This window comes from Hyposmocoma kahamanoa, unplaced genomic scaffold (genome assembly GCF_003589595.1).
Source record: "Hyposmocoma kahamanoa isolate Upper Pololo Valley unplaced genomic scaffold, ASM358959v1 66, whole genome shotgun sequence".
Taxonomy (NCBI): Eukaryota; Metazoa; Arthropoda; class Insecta; order Lepidoptera; family Cosmopterigidae; genus Hyposmocoma; species Hyposmocoma kahamanoa.
Genome location: NW_020653854.1, coordinates 3,402,769 through 3,422,017, shown reverse-complemented (window position 1 = coordinate 3,422,017; position 19,249 = coordinate 3,402,769). Strand labels below are relative to the sequence as shown.

The 19,249-nt window shown below is 37.8% G+C and overlaps 2 protein-coding genes across 4 annotated transcripts in view; one reads left to right on the top strand and one right to left on the bottom strand.

Annotated features, from left to right (window-relative positions):
- Positions 1–3,988, top strand: part of LOC113231947 — a 405,956-nt gene extending 401,968 nt beyond the window's left edge. For all 3 annotated transcript variants that reach the window (XM_026466505.1, XM_026466506.1, XM_026466507.1), the window contains 2 exons: positions 2,308–2,467; positions 3,570–3,988. In XM_026466505.1, the coding sequence (XP_026322290.1) occupies positions 2,308–2,467; positions 3,570–3,734 (325 nt within the window). In that variant the 3' untranslated portion in view covers positions 3,735–3,988. The remainder of the gene's footprint in view (positions 1–2,307; positions 2,468–3,569) is intronic.
- LOC113231946 overlaps positions 1–7,378 on the bottom strand; it is a 57,316-nt gene extending 49,938 nt beyond the window's left edge. Inside the window, exon 1 of the mRNA XM_026466504.1 lies at positions 6,836–7,378. Coding sequence (XP_026322289.1) covers positions 6,836–7,369 — 534 coding nt within the window. The 5' untranslated portion in view covers positions 7,370–7,378. The remainder of the gene's footprint in view (positions 1–6,835) is intronic.
- Between the last annotated feature and the right edge of the window lie 11,871 nt (positions 7,379–19,249).

Genomic DNA, 19,249 nt, shown 5'->3' with positions numbered 1-19,249 from the left:
AACCTCTATCAATTTATATTAAATAGGTTCTGTTGTCATGTTACCAGCTAGTAGTTCATGTTAATATGTTGTTTATAGAATAAGAATGATAATGATAATTCAATATTAACGAAACGAAAGAATATTGTTGTAATTTCGTCTCCAAACTAGCCTTTTCTTTGACTCATTTCTACCACTTATTATGAATCAAAAAGTTGATGTGCTTGAACGTCATATGTAAATCGTCAGTGTACGTTAGGTCAAAAATATAGATCAGTCGATTGGAAAAATTCCTCAACAATATTATGTTTCAGACGAACACTGATATTATATCAAAGGTGATTGACGTAACGCGTATCAAAACATGTTGCTATAGCATAAAACCATAAATACCACCGAATATAAATTATCTTAATTACTCTTAATTAATAAACATAGTAAGATAAAATATAACAAAAATGATTCAAACGTGTCTTCGATTATCTTACTTTTGTACAATATTCGGGTCAATTTAAGATTCCATCTCGCCATCCTTAGTTGTAATTTGCTTTTTAGGAGTTTGTTTAGGTGATCTCTAAATCAAAGGTTATCAGGCACTAAGAGTTAACTGCAGTTCAAATGGTGATGAAATCAATGTAACAGTCCCTCATTGTAGTTGTTCTGGAATCAAGGTTTGAAAGTCAATCGAAAACAATCACTAGCATTCTGCTGCAAGCGTATCAATTATTCTCGTCATAACTATACCTTGTTCTTTGTTATGGTTTAGATAAAGACTTGGAAGCGTGACTTAGAACAATTTTACTAGCAGATAATGCCATGTTTCACTTCTATCGATAGAAGCAAAATTGTTTTTCAAATGTTCACTGTACGTGCCTTTTTGCCTTCTCTTTTGCAATTATGTGTCCGTTTCTAATGTTCCGTTTTAAGTTTCACAATAACTGTTGCTTTGTCTGCATAATCCAATGTCTTCATATATTTTGTAAAGGACCGACCGAAATTCTTTCTAAATAATAATTTGATCTCCTCTAGACTTTTTTCAAGGGCAACGACTTATAATGGCTTACTACCTGTGTTTTTTGTACCCGGGCATTATATTCAAGTCAAAAGCCTGGAGCTTTGCTATAGTTAAGAACGAACTAAGGGCATTGCACCTTCCCGCTCTCCCTTGCCCTGCAGCCCTACTTTGCATTTAGGAGTCGAAGGTAGTAAATCATCGCCTCTTGTTCGTACTTACGCGTGCAAGTGTTTGGCGGAGAGAGATGCAATATCACCATTTGCTGCGTCTACTTTATCCATGGGCTCAGCTGTGCGTGTAGTTATAGCTATGTGCACATTTATACTTCGTGGACTTTGAACTCGGTTAATGGTGAAATGCAGAACGTTGCCTCTCCGATTTGTTGCTATCTACTGATCGATAATAATATGGGCTCGTTATATTAACTCGATATCTACAGCAGGGGGCCTGTTCTCTGTTTACTTGCGTAATTGTTTTTACCTATAAAATTGTATGCTTGAATATTTTATGTAACATATTTTGTATATAGTTGTAATCTAAATACCCAACAAGGTGGAATACCCACAACGCAAGAATATAAACGACGATAAAACCAGTTTTCTAACATTTTTCACTCACAGCCGTAATCGCATAACGTTTTACCTCAATTCGATGACGATCGAGTCAATAAAGACGAATTAATTTTATAGTTCAAGTAAGCGGGACAAACCAACGGTCTGTTCGACCTGTTGGGTGCGTCATTATCACTCACTACGAGTGCGGTATTCACCTCCACCACAGTTTCGTAGTTTTTCGCGGAAAACGGCCACATCGTCAATCTGGCCTCTCCCCTCCCGGGCACCTCCACACCCGCGTTGGCGCCGCGTCACGCGCGCGTCTATAAAAGCCTTGCGCTCCCCTCCACGATAACTCAGACGCATGGAGTACTCCGTAGAGGTCGTTTGGCACGAGCGAGCGCTTTGCTAGGCACCTGCCGGCCAAGTCTTCACGATACAAATCTAGTCACCGCGCAACTGAAACTCGCGTAACGCGGTCTGCCGCGCGTTCCTATGAACAGTGATAAGTGCAATAAACCCACTACAAATTAATTGTGATAATTTATTTAAATTAGTTATTAGGTTACGCGCGTCGATTTGACCGCGATACGGCTGTGAGTGAAAACTGTGGATTCGTAAAAGTATGTTGTGACTGCCTGACTGTAACTCTTTACCTGTGATTCAACCCAGTGTGCTCAGTTACTCTTGCGTTGAAGGACTTATTGCCACCATGGTTGGAAATAACGGTACTATGATGGCGATTCGCATCGTCCACAGCAAGCTGCGAAAACGGGAAGAGCACTCCGCTTCGGTGCACCCCGCCGAAGTTCTGCAGGCACCTACCGTGCCGCCCCCGGAGGCGCTTGCCTTCCGTCAGCAGCCCCTGTGGCAGTTCCCTCCGCCGCTGCCTCCGCCTTTCGTCTATCCTCACGATCAGGTCAGTACCACAACCACCCCTTTCTTGTTTTCATATTTAGATTCTTGTCACGCAAACAGGATTCTTATTCTGAGAATGCAAACTAGTTCCAGCCGTTATTCTTGACCCCAATGCTATTTTAATAAGCCAGCGCGCGCAAACTATAACACATTCCAGTTAGCAAATGACGTTGCCTTGGCAAAGTTTCGATCAAAACAATATGGAAAGTTGTACCTTGGGAATGATGTATTGTAATGTAAAAGAAATCGTGACTGGTTCGACCCGCGTCCCCGCCACTAGGCGCCACAAGAGAGAGAGTCGGTTACACTCGCAGCTCGGTCACGATATCTAAGTGTGAAATAAATTTAAATGTCGGGACACGCTTACGAAGTAGAAAGCTGCGCAAGGCGAGCATGTTGTAACACCTCGACCTTCTTTGGCTGTCTGTCGAACAAAGGAGGCTAATGCGAACAGCGCACCCTGAATTTGCAATATCATTTCAACCTTAATATCACGCTCTGTTTATCGACTCCCGAGGTTAATAAAGCCGCCCAGTCGGATCAATTGTGAACAGACGCTGACCGATGATTGTAAAATGTTTGCATGACCACACATCGAGGCGCCGCACCAGGAAGCCGAGAATGCTAATGTGCCTTTGAATAGCGCATTCAAGGCTCGCCTCGTACTCGTATGGCCTCAGTTTACTTAACAATGCTTCCTACACTGGTTAGAAATGTTCTCCTTAATAGGAAAATAATATCCCATTATAATTTGAAAAAAATAGGGAATGAAACGGAAACAAAGTGTAGTCGTAACAAACAATGAATGCGAACAGAGCCACAAACAACCTTCGTAGTTTTACAACACGACCTTACAAAGTCTATTATGATTGTCTAGGTAGCGACGAAATACACCATACAATATAGTCTTAAAATAGCGTGGGCATTGTGTAACGGCTGGAAGTTATTTCGACACTGCGAATGCAGCAAATGCATTGGAGACGGTAACGGAACCACTAAATCGGGCTTCAATCCTTAAGGTCATTAAACCCTATGAACGCGCAACAGATGTCTTATACGTTAAAGAGGTCATTGGACTAAAGACTGTTTTTCTTTCTTTATAGGACAACTTGATGCAGCCCATTGGGAACGAGCGTGCGAGTTTCCGCAGCCTTCGCAAGAACATCGGCGGTCGCTGGAAGCGACTGGTGAAAAAGAAGCCTGAACAGGAGGTGTACACGATTCCGCCCGAGCTCAAGCCTCAGCTCAAACAGATATACGTGTATTAACCTAAGCTAGCACGCTATTAGAATCGGCACAGAAGCAGGACACTTCACGCTGAATAGGCGATGACATCAACCACTCTTCCTTGGTTGTACTTTAAGCGAAATATATCAATCATATCTTTTACTCGAATATCAAAATTGTATCAAACATCTGCACGGCTCTGTTGCCATTTTATCTTTGAACATATCGTTTCGACCAATTAATTCTAATTACCAATATTACTAATTGAATTTTCCTTTCATTCAGCACTATGTTGTGATGTATAAAGCCTAGTTTCGTATTATTAAGTATTAGAACACTGATGATTGTGAGTGTTTATTCCGTTGCAGATATCTGATTTTTTGTGTAAGCATGAGTGATAGTCAAATGAATTTAGTTTAATTAATTTAAAGTTATGAATGATTTTAGGAAGATGCGGTCGCGCATACTAGTGACGAAAATCCAATAATTATGATTAAAATTATGATGCCTTGTTAAGTGTAATTATGACTATTAGGGCATTTTGTAGTTCAATAACTTATTCTAGACATGATCGTGTTTGTAGCTGAAAATCGATCAAATAGTTTTGTGGAGCTATATATACATGTAATTCGTTTGTATCTATGTGCGATGAGATTGTATTGTACAACGTCTTATTGTTTGATGCAGTATTTTTATATTATTCATTCGTGTTGTGAGCGAGACTGAGATATGGTACAATTTTAATATGTAAAGTGACCCTTGCTGTTTAAATTGAATATTTTCTGATGTTATTGACTGTAGAATTCCATTTCAAGAACACAATTTCACTGTAAACGAAGAATTATGAATGACCTAGTAGAAGTTGCATGTTGTGGTAGTGTAATTTTCAGATTTTCGTCCGGTCCTCGCTGTGATGTGTAGACCAATTGGAACTAGAGGCTTAGCACATCGAGTTGAAAGACAAAATGCCTTTAAATTGTCAATTAGAGCCGTCACGGTGCGAAGGGCCAACGGACGAGAATTTTGATAGCTCATATTGAGCCTGATATTGAAGAATTAAGTTGAGATAGCTAATAGGTACAATTCAGCCATGATGATTATCGTTTTAAATCTAACTATTGCAGTAGACAAACACCATGTTATAACAATTGTAATTTAACAGCGTGAGAAGAAATACTATTTGTTTAGAAAATGTAATCTTTCATTGAAATAATGAAAAATAAATTCCATCAAGATAAATATTAAAACTTTGTTTCTTTGCCTTTTGTCCCTCCTTAAAGACTCTAACAGGAAACGAAAATAAACAATATTGCAACTTAAATAGTAACTAAACATATTACAAGTAGTAAAACAATCTATAAAAGTTGTTAACGCAGCACAAAAAGATACAACCACGATCCGATCATCTGTCAATGCAGTTGGTGAGTATGTTCCTACATACGGATGAGCAAGCATCTCAACTGTACTTGACCTAGAACACCTGACCTAGACATAAAATAAAGGCGAACACGAATATTAAAAAGGTTAACTTCAGACGACTAAAGAAACTAAGAATAACTGTAATCCAGGCAACGAATTTATTAATGAGTGCTGTGTTCTGTTTGTAAAGAAACCAATGCGGCTTCCTAAGAGCCTATGTTTAATTAGAGCAGGCCGAAATTATAGATATCAGTTAGGGCAGAACCCGTAACAATCTAACAATCGACATGATTTTAAACTTAACTAAAACAGCTGTGTATCTTTCATACCTACACCCAATAGTCTACGATAAATAGCAAGATATTAAATTGTAATCAATATAACTCAGACGCATTACATTGATTAGAATGGCGACGAGAGAATCATAAGCAACTATCTATACAGTAGTCTGTCGTACTCACCTAACCTTAGCCTACTTGTTTAGAATAGGTGGAAAATGTTTAGTAAATTGACCTAAATCAACACATATTTATGTTTACGCCCTTCGATTCCGATTGGGATGAGCAGAGAATATCGATTGCTACTTAGCGTGATCCTGACCAACCTTTCTTGCCTCACTTACATTCAATAGGCCCTCTTATTCTTCTCACTACGCACTCCAGCCTTTTTAAAAACACTCTCAATTTGATCTGAGGATGTTACTTTTCCAATGATGCCTTTCACGTTAGTTCTATATACTTCTTTCATTAATTCATCCGCTTTTTTTACCTAAACCACTTCAACAGGGTACGTTGAAGTGGTTTTCTATTTCTGCCACTAATTTCGCTTTCAAATCACATCGTTTACGTTCATCTTATTTCTATTGCATTCACTCTGTTCTCGTGCTTTTTCCACCATACCCGACATTTACTTCCATACACATAGCGTTGGAACCAACACAGCATCAGCTTTTGACTTTTGTAAGAAAAGCTAAATAAAAAAATCATTACCGTGTTAGGTAAATAAATATACGATACTGCCCTCCTTGTCATTTATGCACATGAATTTGGGTGACTTTCGAAATATTGGCACCTAAAGTATTCATTTTCTTTGGAAAATGTCAATTACGCAGATTTTGCTTAACTATTAAACTGAAACTAAATTAGATATTAAAAACCGATTAGACGGGGTTGTAGCTGATCATAGATATGCTATAATCTCAATTTCTCTAAAAATGACGATTGGAAACGAGGGCAAGGTAGAATTGAGTATCTGAGCAAAGTAGTCAAGTATTAACAGTCAAAATTCACGCATCAGTTTGAAGTTACAGTCTTAATTTATCTATGTTAAGCAAACTGAACTCGTTATTTTTAAGGCGTTTGCGAAAAAATTGCGAGCTGCCACCTATGTTACGGAATTCTAGCTGACTCCTCCACTGGTACCTGATAAGAATGCTGATACAAATCAATCTATCGCTGATGTGCTGTATAAACACACGAGGCAATTAAACTCCACTTCCGGACACGACAGGTTGACGCAGCTCCAGGTAAACGAAACTACCACTTGGTTTTAAATGTTCTGAGCTTCTCAGAATTGTTATAAACTGTTGTTTCTTCTTCCTAAAGTTTTATACCTATTTATTAGATATGTTATATTACGAGTTGAAATCTTACACGGTTTCGTAACAAATACAACGAATATTCGCATTAAGCATATCATGTTTTAAATTATAATAGGTTCTCACCTTTTTTTGCGGCCGAGAATAAGTTTTCAGTTTTGGAGTAGCGGGCTCTGGTGTGGTGTTAATCTCCATCAAATTCACGTCAATCTCGTTTACATCTAGATCCCAGGAAAGTTTACCGAATTCCTCTGTGTTTATGTTTTGCGTGGTCACCGTGTCCTCATCTAACGCAATATCGTTTCTAGAACATAACTTGATTTGCGGTGTCAAATTTGGAATCCCAAAACGTCTTTTGAAATTTTTTATCCAGCACATACTGGCTATAAAATATGCTTTTTCTCCATTTTTGCTATAAAGACTCTTATGCAAGGCCAGAGCTTTCTTTCGTAACATTTTGTTAGTTATATGTACACCGCTCTCCCGTTGACTTTGAAACCATTCGTGTAACGCATAGTCCAGTTCTTCAAATTTTGGCCGTTTCATATTGACGCGCACGGCGTAATCTACATAATTTGAAGCGAATTTTTTTAAACGCTCTCTAGCACCCCAAATGCTCATAATGCCTAAGTCGTCCGTGCCGTATTTCACAGCTAGCATGTTTACATCGGCACCCGCCTCGTATTCTTCCAAGATGTCCAACCTCTGCCTTACTGTCAGTCTTAAACGTTTAGTCTTCATTTTTGCTAATTGAATCGACATGTACACTATTTTATATCTGATCAATACCGATAAAAACAATAAACAAACAAAAATACTGTACACATAGACGTATCTAACCTCAAACTATCAAACTGACAGTTAGGTCTGCAATGCAGCAAAATTTAGTAAGCCACAAAATTCAATGTACTGTGATACTTTGTCAAAATGTAGATGGCGCTGCTATTTCGACCAATCAAACAAAGTCATTTCTTATAGTTTTGTGTTTATTACAATAAGTAATGACATATTAGATAAAAATACTATAAAACAATGTACTCACTCATATTAATATCATTTGCTAATGTTAGATTCTTGTAAAAATTTTACAACACTATGTCGGTAAAGTAGGTATGACAGTCGCCAGATACTTAAAAGGATTAAGTTTATGAGAATTATTTGTTTACGAGACAAAACTACATTCGTGCTAACTAAAGAAACATTAAAGGCAGGATTGTAGTACGCTAAATGAAATTAAAATTTAATTCATATTACTGTTATTCTCATTTTTAATTTTTTTATAAATTACGCCATCTATCGAGCTATAAAATAACCACAGCGAGAACTAGATGGTGTCAAGCCGGTATAGTTAGTTATAGGGCTGTGGAGTTCATCTATAGCCTCACAGGTGGCGCTATATACTTAGGTCTCGCCTCACCTGTCTAGTGCTTTGCAAGTTAGTTAGTCCTTAATTAGAAAGATGGCGTTGTATAAAATAATTGTAAATGAAATGTAAGCATCACTTGTTTCTGTTCCGACCACAATGTCGAAAGTAAATAATAACTTTAGGCATGATTTTGATGTTGTTTGTTATTATACTATCAGAAGACATGGTTATAATTTTTATGACACCTTATAAATGCCACGTCTTATGTTATTTTATTATTTGGTTGGGGTTTAGCATTAGACTATTTTTCCATCCTATAAGGGTTTAGCATTTACTAGGTACGTAAACAGATGTTTTTTTTTTAATGGGAGAGTATGGGTAAATCCGAAACCATAGAAGATACAAGGAAACTGTCTTATGAACCATTAAGTCTTCTTTTGTGAAAACAATTTTGGCGTAGTCAATTTTTTTTTGTCAAGCGTGAGTTGTCCTAAATGAATTTGGTTGTCCTGAATGAAATTGGTCAAATTTTTTTTGTGCTAATCGGCTTTGTTTCGTGAAAGGATCATTTCATTGTATGGGACGAAAAAAATCGAGACAGCCAATGTTGGTCAAATTTCATAAAATAGAGATAAAATTTTTTTCAACAAAATGAATAAAATTGTCAATTTTTTTTAAATGCTAATATACTCAGTTTCTTATAAGGTTGAGCCAACCAGTCATCAAGAACTCGAGATCAATGCAATAAACACAAACAGTTAGTTCAGCCGTAAGTAGTTGAGGAGTTGAATATTTTACCAACTCCCCTCGTTGCAATATCAGATCGCAGCCACCATATTATTGTCGTAGAATTTCCATAGTATACCATTTCAAGTTGATCAGTGGAAGTACTGCACTAACCAGGAATAGAGCTGATGATATTTAAACGGTTGATCAGCATGTTCATCAGACATAGCAAAGAATCATCCCGATTGAATTAGCAGGACCTCAATTTTCTTCAAACCACTGGTGGTTGGTTATTGTAATTTCATTAAGACTGAGATCATATTGCTATTACATCGAGTATATAGCTAGAAAAAGAGACGAAATGTCATTTAATTTGTTTGAAAACTATTCTGCCAAATCATTACTGTGACAACCGCGCTCCGATTGACCATTTCACTTCAAATCGACCAGTTTAACTTGAGCTTTGCTTTAATAGACGAAAATTGCAAAATTACCTATTTAATATTTAATTACCGATGAAATGTGATTAGGTGTTTTGCTGTTTTTTCCTACACCACCGAATTTTTCCTACACCATTATTAGAGATATTATCTTTATTACAATAAATATAGAATATTTTTAGAATATACGGAGACGTACACAAAGGTCAGTTGTTGGCGCTGTACTATTTCAGTTTTCTAATTCGTAACTTCAGCGCAAACGAGACTTGATATTTGAAAGTGATAAGGTCCATTTGCCTGATGAGTCGCCAGGGATGGATGGCCGTAATTTCGTCTCTATTTCTGGTTATATACTTGATGTGCTATTAGGACAATATTTGCTATTATGCTAAAATAAGCTAAAATCTAAATTAAAGGTAGTGATGGCATTCATTCATTCAATCACAGATTATCGATGTAGCTTTACTAAAACTACCATAGAAACCACTAAGTATATCTTCATTTTTATCTCGTTCTTTTTATGTCAAATAATTTGTAGACTACGTCACCGACGTGCCTTAAATTCGTGATTGAGGAGCAGAATACCGAAAAATTGCAATGGCAGTCGGTTACTCAGCTTGGTTGCTAGCCACTAACAAGTCTGACTGACTCTTAACTCTTAGCAGAATACCACACAACTGAGATGATTTAAAATTAGTAGACTTTGGGACCCTGGGCCTACCACAACCTCTTAAAACAATATTAATTACTTTAGCCTTACATTGACTTTTCATACCATGACGCGCTTAAAGTTTGTAAGTATTCATTCACTCAGTTCGTAGTAATGACGCGATTTTAACAATAAAGTATTTTTTTTGTATTATGTACGCAGCAAACAAGCATACGGCTCGCCTGATGGAAAGCGGTTACCATCGCTTATGAACGCCTGCAACACCAGTGGCGTTATGAGCGCGTTGCCGACCCTTTAGGACCCTTGAAGTACTCCATGCTGTATTCCTGCGGGAAAACCCCGACAGGGAGTTCATTCCATAACCTAACTGTACGTGGTCGAAAGTTCCTCTAAAACCGTACAGTACGAGATCGACTCGGTTCCAGAGTGTGAGGATGGACTCCCTGCCGGTGGCTAGCGGTGCGATGGTAAATTGTTGCTATTGGCATCATGTCAAACAGTTCTTTAGAACATTGGCCATTGTACAAGCGATAGAACAGATATAGGGAGGCAAAGTCTCTCCTTCAAGACAGTGGTTCAATATCGTCTGTAAGCACAGGATCGTCAACAATTCTCGTAGCACGTCTTTGAACCGCGTCAAAGGGCCCAAGCTGGCATCCAGAAGCTGCCGCCCAAAGACGGACGCCCAAAGAAGTATTTCATGTGGGGATGGACTTGTGACTTATAAAGTAGCAGTCTCTGCTCCGAAGTGAAATACCGCTTAGCCCTGTTGAGCACACCAAGCTTTTTGGACGCCAGCTTGACTTTGTCATCTAACTGACTACGGAACTGAACGTCACAAGAGATGTCGACACCAAGGATCCCGATGCTCTCCGAGATATTTAATGGCTTGTTCTGGAACTGAAGGTCTGCAGAAAATGGAATATTTTTAGCGGTGAACGCGCAAACTTGTGTCTTGGTGGGGTTAAATTGGACTAAGTTTAGTCGTCCCCAATCAGAAACCCTCTCCAGGGTTTTTTCTGTTTGTGACACAAGTTGTTTACGGCTCTCTTCTATGAAAGACCAAGGGGACTAAGCATGCCCAGTGTAAAGGTGTCCACCGTGCTGTCATCCGCGTAACAGTGAATGCCGTCAGTAGACAGCATATCATTCATGTGCAGCAAAAACAGCGTTGGGGGCAGCACAGAACCTTGCGGGACGCCAGCGTTAATATCCAAACCGTCATAGCAAGTACCGTCGACGACGGCTCTAATGCTTCTGCTGGATAGAAAGCTGTCAACCCATTTGCATAGCCCCTCGGGTAGCCCGTGTGATGGTAACTTCGAAAGAAGACTTCGATGCCAGACCAGGTCAAACTCTTCGCCATATCTAGGCTGACAGCCAAAGCCTCACCTTGACTCTCAATGGCAGAAGCCCATCGGTGAGTGAGATACACTAAAGGGTGACTGATTAGGTCGTGACCTTCTAGGTATTTAAGGAGCTGGGCGTCGCATTTGGTATATAGCAGAGCCATCCCAAAGGTGGCAGCAGTACTCCATGCACAACCGGACTTGTACTTGGTACAGCCGAAGCAACGCCTCACCCTGGAAAGGATGCCAAGCTTCCTTGCTGCATTTTTGACCATGGATTCAATGTATCTGCCGAAGTTCAAATTGGACGATAGATCCATTCCAAGTAACTCCCCTCTTTTTAAGTTTTACGCGATTTGTACTCTTATCCACAATATACATATGTATGTGTTCATTGTCTTCATGAATTTCAAATTCGTTTTTATTCGTCTTTAAAAACACGAATACAAATCGAAGACGATCCGCAAAGCGCCTAAGGCTTTTCTGGAAACACGTGACGCGGTCTTTTTGTTGTGCTTTGAATAAGCCTCATTGCGGGTCGACAGTTCCTTCCCTCATTATCTCCCCTTCATTATTGCAAGGCGGAACGTGTCAATCTCACTGCTGGTGGATTAAAATTGTTTCCCAGGATTATGGGGTTGATACAATTTTGTCTATGGTATTTTGAGGTAACTTTAAGAGGTTCAATTAGTTTACATACATCGCAGAGCTTATTCTGATGTATTGTAATGTAAGTTGACAATTACGATGTTTGTAGCAGTAGCTCTTCATACCCTTAGTTCACACTTGTCGAATTATTTTCTTGTTCGGTTTACCGTATACCTAGGTTAAAAAAAACGTACATGCGTTTACATCTAAACGTTTTGTGAGTCAGTTTTCTGATACGGAAAAACCATTTCGGGGCAGAGGCCGGAAATTCAGCTGCAACTATCGTAACACAAAGTTTAAGATGGACGACGTCGTTGACGATGTTGCTGCAAGTTACGAAAATCCGAACCGGGTGATTGGGGCTGCGACAGATTCGGTTTTTTTACCGTATGCCGCTCACGATTTCCGGTGACAAGACACGGCAGCGAAGATAAACGAATCGTTTTTTTACTGTATAGTGTGATTTCACCTATAGATATGTTTGCATTCGGCACTGAAAAACGTCCAGAAGAACGATTCGGCAAACCGTCCAAGTGTGAACTTGGTGTTAGTGTGTGGATTCAATTTCGATCGGTTGGTTTGGTAACATTGATTAACCGACAAATATCTATAGCTCGGTGCAGATTATTTGCAACGCAACACGAATACTATGGATGGCACGCGCGCACGCTGCGTGTTTCGAACAACGAACGTCTGTTCCCGGGTGTCGAATTTGCAAGTGAAGTGCGAGCCGCCACGGACAACAAGTACTAATAAAAGAAGTGCGCGCGAAAGACACCCGGAAATAGACGCTCGTAATTCAAAGCACGCAGTGTAGTAAAACTTAGTCTTACAAAAGAAGTCTGGTACAAGAAGAACCTCGAGTATTAGTACAATGAAGCTTAGATATTAATTAAAGTTTAATAACTACGCAAGGTGTAAACTCTAACTAAAGTAGGTAAAAAAAACATCAGAGGATGCTGAGGCAGCAGCCGCCTATAGTAATCGTGTTGCATTACAAATAATCGTACCATCCAGATGTTCGTGTTGCATTACAAACAATTTGCACCGAGCTCTGCGATCAAACGATTATTCAACCTTATGATGGATTCAGTTGTGACGATGCGACCTCTTACATCGTCCCTCCACCTTTTTATCACCATTTTCTCTGGTTCCTGGCCACCTACTTTGAAATTTCGAATCGTTCTTTAATTTCTTATCTTCACTCTATACACAATTCTCGAGGAAAGAAGACGTGCTACCTCTCCTTATAAAGTTCCCGAACTGAATGGACGTCTCTCATCATGTATTACTCTATATTAAATTACTAATAACATTTCTTATAATATACGTTTTATAACGATGTAACGTGTTTGTGCACGTACTTTTTTGTGGAAAAGTTCGTTATGTCGAAGCTACCATATACGATTCCTGATAAGTCAAGAAACGACATACCTCTACATACCAGGACACCAACAGGGCTCTTCAGGCTATACTACATCTTACAACCTGCAGTACACGCTTGGACTGTGCCAGGAGCCGCGTGACACAGTATTGCATAAAGTGGGCTCTCCAATACGTTTTAATAGGCGCCTTGACGTCGAGTTGCGGACACTAGCCCGTTACACCAAGTACCAAGTACGTTTTAATATGTATACAAAAGAGTTTAGACCGATAGTCGATCGTTAAATCGTTCAATGACAAATCCAACTGTTCGATTTGGTGTAGTAGGATCTGTCTATCGAAGTTGATTCATCTCATTCGTTAGAATCGATCGACTGTAGATTGATTGGTGTGTTAACACCCTAAAACGGTAATACTTCAAGTCAAGGGAAGTCATTTTATCGTGCCCACACGCACACACAAAAACTGCCTTCGCTTGCGCAAGTTTACTCGCTATAAACCGCGACTGTGTAAACGGGCTTAAGAGAATTCGTAGCATTTGATCTCGACGAGACAGAGCGTTAAATAACTTCCCGTCACCCTCCTTATTTGATCGCTTTTCTAACTTATACTACTGGAAAATGGCCGCTTTCTGCACTTTGCGGAAGGAATATTGCAAAAATTTTATTTTAAAGATTTTAGATCAAAATTATTGACTTGAAGTTCTTTTCTTTGACACGCATGACAAATAAAGCATTGTAACTATTTGCTATTAAAATTCAACAGGCGCTTAATGTATAAGTTATAATGAAAACAATCTGGAACATTTTAAATTAAAAAGACATGTAAATCACAATTTGATTAGCATTCATAAAAAGTGTAGGGCGAATCATGAATAAATATGAACAAAGCGGTCACTCTGTTCAAATACTCGAAAGTGGGAGTCGCACCAAAAAGAAATTCTCTTAAGGTGGTATGTCACGTTCTTGTCTTCGTAAGAAATCTTTTGCACATTCGTGTCCCAACATTCGTGTTTTCTATGCACTACATTATTAATTAATGTTTTATAATAGTGTTTGAACGCAAAATTTTGTAAAATATTTTTAAAATTATTAGTTACATGATTACGTTGCATGGTTCTATCCTACCATCCCTGGTATATGTTGGTATGAATGTACATAAGTATGTGTTTGTTTCTTTGGCTCATATAAATTGAAAATTCGAGAACCCTTGTCTACTAGCTCACGAAGTCATAGCGTCTCATTATATTAATAATTAAAATAAATCTGTATTATATATTACACTGCACTAAATAAATGAAGGAAACAATAACTGAGTGAGTCTCAGACATAAGTTTTTTTCATCTTCGTTTCATCGTTCAGATGGTGATAAACAGCTGTATATAGCACAATTCACGACCATTATAAATGTTATGTTTGTCTTAATAACATTAGCTATGGCGATGACTCAATCAATCAATTAGTTCATTAAGAAAATTGATTCTAGTTTGTGAGGAATATGCTGCCTCGCATGGACTAATTTATAACGTCAAAAAGACTGAGTACATGGTCTTTGGGGCTGCCGGCAAGGAGAGTCCTGTAATGCTCATTGGAATTCCATTAAGAGAGTATCACATTTTAAATATTTATGACACTATATTGCCGACGACCTCAAGAACTATTGGAACGCGAGGGCAGTGCACTGTCGGTGAGGGCGAACAGGCGTTGGCGAGCAGGTTTGCTCGATGTACGGTGGAGGTGAAAATCACTCTTTTTAGAGCCTATTACACACCACTGTATGCGGGTGCACTGTGGGCCAGCTATAACCAAAACTTGCTCAGAGCCCTGCGTACGCAATATAATAACGCCTTCAGGACGCTGCTGCGGTTGCCACGATTCTGTAGTGCATCTGCCATGTTTGCTGAAGCTCGCGTCGACAGCTTCATGGCACCCTTACGGAAGAAGTCGGCGTCTTTATTAAACAGAATACGTGGCAGCAGCAACGGCCTATTGAAGACTATCGCGGATAGGAGTGAGTGCCCCGTGATGCGGCACTTAATAACAACCACAAAATCTGTAGTAGAATCGCTGTTGTCCGTAATAAAGATTTATTATTATTATTATTATTATAAATAGCAACGAACAAATGTTGTTATATATTAACGTACAAATTTCGTAATGAATAAATGGAAATTTTATTCAAATATCAAAGCCGTCTTAGCGCGAAAACGGCTCGCCGACAATCTTGTTGTCTTTCAGTCAATGTGACCGTCAATGTGACCGTCAATGTGCGGGGCATGGTGCGGTATCTAAAACTAGGGAGGGGCGGAGAATGTCCATTCTCGTTCATTGTTCTCTGACATTGTAAAAGTTGTTTCCAAAAATAAAAAAAAATAAGATGGAATATCTTTTCACAGGTTTATCTTTTAACTATTGTTAATATAACAGTTCTGTAATTTATTTACCCGATATTTTTTGACATTCACTCGGAATACAAAACCTCGACATAAATTCGTAAGTGTTGCCAGTTTTATCGAAAGAGGTTTCCTTAAATTAGGTAAATAAGCATGGGTGATAGGAGCATCGAATAATTTTAACTTTTGTTTGGAAGTTAAATAATGCATGCGTGTATAAACAGAACTACCTACAATCTAAATTACTCTCAAACCAATGTCTAATCGCCATAACATAAAAGATAATGTTCAATAACAGCTAAAATTTAGGCCTATAAATACAGAGAACTTTCATTGTTGTGTCTTAAAAAATCACTCTGGTTATAACATGTGCATGTTATAACCAGAGTGATTTTTTAAGAAAACATGTCAATAAAATAAAATAAATAATTATAATGTATATACATGAATTCACAAGCTTAAAGAGTTTCATTGGGAACCACAATTTTTGTCAAATTGGAACATAATCGTCAATTGGAATTGAATACGAAGTTAATTTAATATTTGATGGTGAGATTGCGCTGCATATCAAAATTAAAAACGAATGTTCGATCTATAGACGCGTAACGGTGGTATTGTTAAAAATATTTACAAAATAAAGGTTATTTAGATATTGTGTAACTGCGATTGTAATAAATATTTTGAACTATCAAAGTTTTTAAATTTAAAATATCTTAATAAAATATTCTTAACTTTGTGTAACGTAAATCAAATAATAACAATTAAATATTAACCAATATTGCATATAATTTACTTCATATTCTTATACCACTTAAGTACCTGTATTGTAAAATAACATTTCCAGTTTGTAACATTAGTATTATAGAAAGCTACCGAAGAAAATGCGGGAGTTTTTTCGTTGCATCTGGCAATATTACACGCACACGAATGCGCATGTCCCTACAGTGCACTTCGTAGTTGTCAATAAATGAAAAGCGGCTTCACTTCGTTGGTTGCGTATGCTCCATCTGCCTATTGTTTTGTAATCTGAGATAATATAAATTGTTTAATAAATATAAACTGTATTTCTTCCCATTTAAATTAGTTTTACACATAATAACCACGTATTTCCAACCATAATAGCATTAATTTGAATGTAAGTACACGTAAGAGCTCAACTAATCGTGTTAAGTCATTGTGATAGCGTAGAACCTGTAATTAGCGTAATATAATTTCTGTTAACGATTTAGATAGCTGGTATGTATTGGCACAGATTACTTAATAGTTACTATGTAACAGATATATCACTCTCATACAAAATCGAAATGCCTACGCTATAATAGCTTACTAAATCTGACTGACGATACCAGGCGCTTACTACGAGGAAAAAGGAGCCTAAGAACGCGCTCAGACAGGTGAAAATAACGTTGCCCGTGTGCAGGCGTGCGGAATCGAATGCTCTTAGATGAAAGATTTGAATGAGCGATTGCGACGACGTCGGCGCACTCAGAGGTAGGCACTTAACGCGTAACCCAGAGCGAGTGACGGAGCTCTGGTATTGGTTGTGTTTATCACGGACTTGTATATTAAACTGGACCGCGCACTAAGTTAATAAAACGACCCGAGTGAGAGGCTTCAAAGTAGTAATGCGTCTTTTTCTAAGAGAGTGTTCATGTTTCAGCCAGCCATTTTGTTTTTTATTTTTTAATTTTTACAGAAAATGTGGCCTCTTATGGATGACCAAAACTACTAATGTTATTTCATAATACAAATTTGTATACTTATTTGATATGCTACTTCATAATAGAAGGTTTCATTGTTGATATATATTTTTTGTATTATTTGGTAAAATAAATAAGCTAATTTTATTAAACCAAAATTTAAAAAGTTAATAGACTAGACACTGCCTAAGGTGAATTTATTTAGCGTTGGCACTTGTTAGACAAGGACAGACCACTACTTCGAGCTATCTCACGTGACTCGGTTTTTACTTTTACTTAAAATAAACCTTAACATAACCGAATAAGGCATAAATTTGTAATATTGGTACATCGAAGTGCGCAATCCAGTTTATTGACTTAAATATCGAACAAGAAAATATTCCATTTTGTTTTGTTTTTATTATAATGTCAATGTTAATAAATTCAATAAGTTAACTTATATTATACATATAAATATTTTCTCAAATAAATAGCAATAGAATACCTCAGTAGTACAGCTACTGAGGTATTGTATACATATATGAGCGCCTTGTGAAGGAATTCGACTAGGGAAGTACTGCCATTTCACCTATTTCTGCCGCCAATAAATAGACAGGAGCAGTTTTGAAAGAAAGGTGCTTATGTCTCATGGTGACGAACGCAGAGGCAGTGCCCCTCAGATCTTTGCGATGTAAAGCTCTTGACTGGCATTGCAACTGTTATGGACAGGGGTGCCGCTTATTACCACCAAACGCACCAATTGTTCGTCCCGTCATATGGTATCATAAAAAAATATAAATAATTTATACTAAGTTATATTTTAGTAAAAAGGAACACTGAATTTTTCTAAGTGTACGGTCTGTTATTAATAATTAGACTAGACTTAGACTTTAATAGAGGAGTAATTAAAAAAATAATTAATATTATTGTAGTAAATATTGACATTCAGTAAACTAAGTAATTCCAGTCAGCGATAATGGTAGGTAAAGGTCAAGAGCACGTCAAGCTTGACACTTAAAAGTTAAATCCAACTCTATGCTACTTACGATAAGAACGGTCCAAAGCGCTTGATGTGCCCTTGCTTGTACCTAAGTGAAGAAATAAATTTATCACAGATGGCGCTATGGTAAAAAACTCGTTAAAAACCAAAAAAAAAAGATCTTGCACTGATTGCCGGAGAGTGATCCAGAGGAGGAGGAGGAGTTCAAATCCAGCCAGATTCAATATTTTTTCCAAGTGTGCGATCTGTGTTATTAATAATTATAAAGTACACTGGAGTTTGAACATGTATAATTATGTTCCTGCACATTTGTGCCCAGATTTTAGTTTTACATGAAAATGAGACTGACCGCCTTAAAAGAGAACGACGCGGCCCAATTTCTTTTAACAAATTGTTCTAATCCATTTACCGAATTGCCAATTGGAGCGAGGCAGGCGACAATCAAGGAATGTTGAATTATAAAAGCAGTTTACATGACTTAACGTTTGGCGACGACAACTTCATGTTGTTTTTTTTAATATTTTACAGTAAAATTTTAAAAAAGTAATAAATCAAAGTGATGAAAATTACATATCGAAAGAAGGTTTATTTAACGTAAAGATTATTTTAATTTTACTTTCTTTTTTTTGTAACTTAAAATTGTAGTTACAATTTGTGAAGTATAATTGAATAATGTAACAAACTTACTTTATGTATTTACTTTTACTTCACTAAGAATCCGCTAGATGGCATTGACTCATTTGGCGTTATTTCTGAATCGCGGTGTTGAGATTTTCCCTCGAATGGTGACTACTGTAACACAATTTTGTTTACGGGGAGCTCAGTCAGGCTAACCAGGAGTTGAGTCCTTTTTTAGGAACTTATGTCCGGACGTTCTGATATTGATG